The 4,509-nt window shown below is 40.9% G+C and overlaps 1 protein-coding gene across 1 annotated transcript in view; it reads right to left on the bottom strand.

Annotated features, from left to right (window-relative positions):
• Window positions 1–2,519: 2,519 nt before the first annotated feature.
• Window positions 2,520–4,509, bottom strand: part of LOC107703609 (MTSS1-like protein) — an 81,586-nt gene continuing 79,596 nt past the window's right edge. Inside the window, exons 14-15 of the mRNA XM_016506303.1 lie at window positions 3,807–3,972; window positions 2,520–3,339 (exon numbers count right to left, since the gene is read on the bottom strand). Of these exons, the coding sequence (XP_016361789.1) occupies window positions 2,561–3,339; window positions 3,807–3,972 (945 nt within the window). The 3' untranslated portion in view covers window positions 2,520–2,560. The remainder of the gene's footprint in view (window positions 3,340–3,806; window positions 3,973–4,509) is intronic.

Below are 4,509 nucleotides of genomic sequence, written 5' to 3'. Positions count from 1 at the left end.
TATATATATATATATATATATATATATATATATATATATGTATATATACAGTATATACATATATATACAAATTTGGCTGGCAGTGTGGGCTTGCCATAACCATGTTCTTTCATTCCAGCCTGTTCTCAATATGGCCTTGGCGTTCCAGAATGTTTTCGGTGAGAGATCAGCACAGTCGTACATACTGTCACAAAGCAGACATACTTTTTCCTTTTGAACACGCTACAGGCATTCCTAAAACAAAGTGCTCTATGCAAAATAAATAATTCACAAAACAACCCAAAAGTCAGAGTAAGGAGCATGTGTCTGGTGCAACAGCACTATTTATGACCGCAGGGGTTATAGGGAGTCTTGGGAGAACAGAAAGTCACTCACAAATAGACACTACATGACTAAAACTATGTTTTGACCTCCTACATATCCCTTCCACATCCAGTATCATCACAGAGCATTGTTTTTCTTCACGTTGGGTGAACCAGGGTAACCAGCGACCTTTTGTGTCATAGGTATTTACTCCTATATCATCTAAAACAGGCAGTGGAATGCTTTTATCATAAACAACTGGATGAGTTTTCTTCCCAGAGTTCATTCTCTCCAACTCCTTTATTCATCCCTTCTTCCCTCTGCAGATCCAAAGTTCATTCTTATGTCCCAAAAAAAATGGCAGCCAGGTGTGTGCCTTCATCTTAGCTCGTTCTCTCCACCCCTCCTAAAGATATATCGGGACTGTGGTTTGAGGCTTGACAAGTAAAAGAACATTTCCTGAAAAACATTTTAGAACTTAGAAGGTCAAATTGGAAATTAAATATAATGCATCAACCAATTCCCTTTCAAGATCATTGGTCACACTCTACAATAAGATTCAACTGGTTAACAGTTAATGCAATAGGTGTTGTGAGGTGTCATGAACAGTGAACAACAACTGCAAAAAAATTTTTTTCGTTAAAAATATGAATTTATCTAGTTAATGCTAATATATAAGGGGGGGTATATTATTATTCTATTTTAATATACTTTAAAATGTAATTTTATTCCTGTTGTGGCAAAGCAGATTTTTTTTTTTTTAATAATCAGGGCTGAAATGATCATTAGTTTTGCTGCTTTCGTGAAAAACCGTGATCCATTTTTTGCAGGATTATTTGACAAATAGAAAGAAAACAGAAATATTTTGTTACATTATAAACGTCTTTACTGTTACTTTTGATCAATTTAATGCATACTTGCTGAATAAATGTATTAATATTTGATTGACTCCAACCTTTTGAATGTCCTATTGTTTATTCATAATACATTAGCTGATGCTTATTTATTCCACTTGAAATATAGAAAATGAACTACAATAAGTAGAAATTAACATCAACCTAGATTAATAAATTATGTTCATTGTTAGTTCATGATACATAGTACATTAACTAATACTGTTAACAAATTGATCCTACTGTAAAATGTTGCCAAATCATTTTTCTTACCTCCATCTCTGCTTCGCATTCCATCTCTCTCTTTTTTCTTATATCATCACATTGCTACATGTATTCGTCTCCCTATGTACCAGGGCATGTGACCGCGCTTGTCTCACAGCATTCACCACACACAGTGTGGCCACAGTGATAACTAGTGGTCAAAACTATGCCTTAAAAGTGCTCTGCATCCTTTCTATTTCTCATTTTCTTTTTAAATAAGCCATAACTAGACTCAACAAGAAGTCTTCGAAAGCATCTGCTTCCCCAAAGTCACCTGAACATCAAAAACGAACAACTTTATTAAAAGCTGATCTTCGAAACCTTCCCCCATCAAAGGGAAAAAAAGGGAAAAAAGCGTTATTGCTCCACACTATCATGGTGTTTTTTTCACCCTAATTCTATAATATCCATATACCTGACATGAACGTTTCCTACTCTTAGGAGCTAGGAGGCGATTAACTGCTTGTAAATAAAACAAACAAGACAACGGAAGTGTACGAACAAAAGATAAATCCTGTCCATCTATGCAACCACGAGCTGACCTGCAGCAGAGCCCTGCTCACCTCCAGACTGCAGACCAGCACACAACAGCGATACCACAAGATTTTCAGGATGTGATGTCAATTTTACTGGAGGTGAGGGCGGGGTTAGAGAGAGCGTTGTGGAGGGCAAGGATCTGCGACGAGTCCCTGCATACCCCATGAGCTTCTCAAGCACTGATTCCTGGGGTCCATAATTTGAGGAGGGCCGTTATTCTACTGGTACCATGCGGAGAACTGGAGGGGACCACAAAAATCCCCCAGACATCCTGGTCCCTTGTTCTGTCAGTAGTTAATTGTCTCACTACAGTTCAACTATCCCGTGGTGATGGGTGTGTTAATAAGACAAACATGCGTTCAGACACGCTAAGAGTTATAGTGGCCTGGGCCTGCTGTTACATAATATCATTTACTTTTTTTCATTACTGTTATTCATTATTTTCTACAATGACTTTAAACATTTAATTTGTAATCCTCTTTTTCATAGCTCATTTTCTAAAGAGTCATTGTGAAGTTTTTTTCTGTTACTTCGCTTGTATTCTCCCATCTCTCCAGGAGGCATCACAAAATCCGGGGTGCAGAGCGATCATTGGAGACGGTTTTGCGCAGTCGCACCCCTCGACGAATAGACCTCAGCATGTCCTCACCCTCCTGGGGCACTTCAGGATCGGGTTGGGACTCGGGGCCTGGTGGGGGCTGGTTTGGAAGCGAGAGGAAAGGGAACTGGGCCTCACCTAAGGCGTGAGCGCTGGCTACCAGCTCCCCGATCTTCTCCACCAGACTGTGGCGATTGGCAGCCAGCAGGTGATCTTCTTCACCTGGTTGGCCGTAGACGCTCATCTCTAAGCCGCCTACACCCCCTGAGCCCCAGGCTGTGTTAGGCAGGCTCAGCCGCTTTGGAGAGGCCTTCACGTACTCCAGCGCTCCCGGGGAGGCATCATCCGGCACATAAAAGACACATTCTTCGCTGCCCACATGGGCGGTAGTGCCTGTATACCCGCCAGGTGAGTCAGGCACAGTGGGGGTCTTGACTGGCACGATGGGTGGTCGTATAGGAATAGGGCCAGCGCTGGAGAGGGTGCGCCTCACCCCAGGCTTCGTAGACGGTGTTCGGCGAATGGTGGCTGTGCCGGAGATACCGCCCCCTCCACCGGGTGGTCCGCCCAGAGCACCCACTCCACTGGGCAGGCCTGCCGTGCTGGCAGGACGCTTAGTCTGTATCATGCGCCGGTAGTTCTGGGCGATATTACTGTGACGGGGAATTGTGGAGGATTTATCGAATTCAGCCTGACCGTTGGCCTCAGTGTCTCCGTTCACTGAGTAACCATCATAATCGGAGCCTAACAAAAAAAATCCCACTTGTAACTTGTCAGCTCTTATAACTTGTTTTGAATTCAAATAATAATCAGTAATATCTGTTAAGGCCCAATCACACAAAGGCTGATAACTATAATAATAATAATGATACCTACAAAGTTTTCATTCTAATAGAACAGGGAAGTCCACACCACAGCTATAGTGTCACAGTGAAATTAAACAGAGGAACAATGTTGATAAAACCACTTTCAGAATGATTTGTTTTTCTAGCTGATGAATGATGAGAACATTGACAGCCAATCAGAATCCACCTGATTTTAAAGAGCTTAAGCATTTAAAGCGGCAGATGACAACAGCAGCACGTGCTTGTAATAAACAAAGTGTTATTGTGCGTTGGTGCGGACACTAATATGGTTAGCGTTATAGCTATCACTTTTGGTGTGAACAGGCCTTTACTGAGAACATGTGAGTAATTTTGACTATGTGTTACCCTGTGAGGGGATGGTATCTTCTGAGCAGGATGGGGTGGTTGTCTGAGTGCTGTATCCACTTGAGTACTGAAGGGAGTCTCGGCTGCTCTTCTGCTGCTCCATGCTGAGGCCTCGTGTCAGGACCATAGCTAGATCACTAGCAGCTGGGGAAACCTCCTCACCATGCTGCACCATTACACAATACATACAGACGGTTACATCAAGCACAGACTACACGCATGTAGCTCAATGTGTGTGCATATGTAGACCTAGACTTTGAATCCTAAGCTATGAAAATCGAATGAATAAAAATTGACTAAAAGAAAATTATAAACATAAATACTATTCTAATCAATTATGTAAAAATATTATTCCAATGTATTTATTTATGATACATAATTTGCAAACTGTGAGTCAAGGAGTCAGGCATCTTTATCCAAAAATGCTTAAAATGCACATCAATATATCAATTAAAATGTGGTGGAAAGGGTGGAAATTAAAAAAGAAAAATTACTTTATTTTGTTATTAATGTATATCCAATGTTGGACACTGTCAACTATATGTGACCCTGGACCACAAAACCAGTCATAAGGGTCAATTTTTCGAAATTGAGATTTATACACCATCTGAAAGCTGAATAAATAAGCTTTCCATTGATGTATGGTTTGTTAAGATATGACATTGGGCCGAGATACAACTATTTGAAAATCTGGAATCTGAGG

Source organism: Sinocyclocheilus anshuiensis, unplaced genomic scaffold (assembly GCF_001515605.1).
Source record: "Sinocyclocheilus anshuiensis isolate Anshui unplaced genomic scaffold, SAMN03320099.WGS_v1.1 scaffold1440, whole genome shotgun sequence".
NCBI lineage: Eukaryota > Metazoa > Chordata > Actinopteri > Cypriniformes > Cyprinidae > Sinocyclocheilus > Sinocyclocheilus anshuiensis.
The sequence above is the reverse complement of the archived record's forward strand: the minus strand, read 5'-3'. Positions and strand labels throughout refer to the sequence as shown.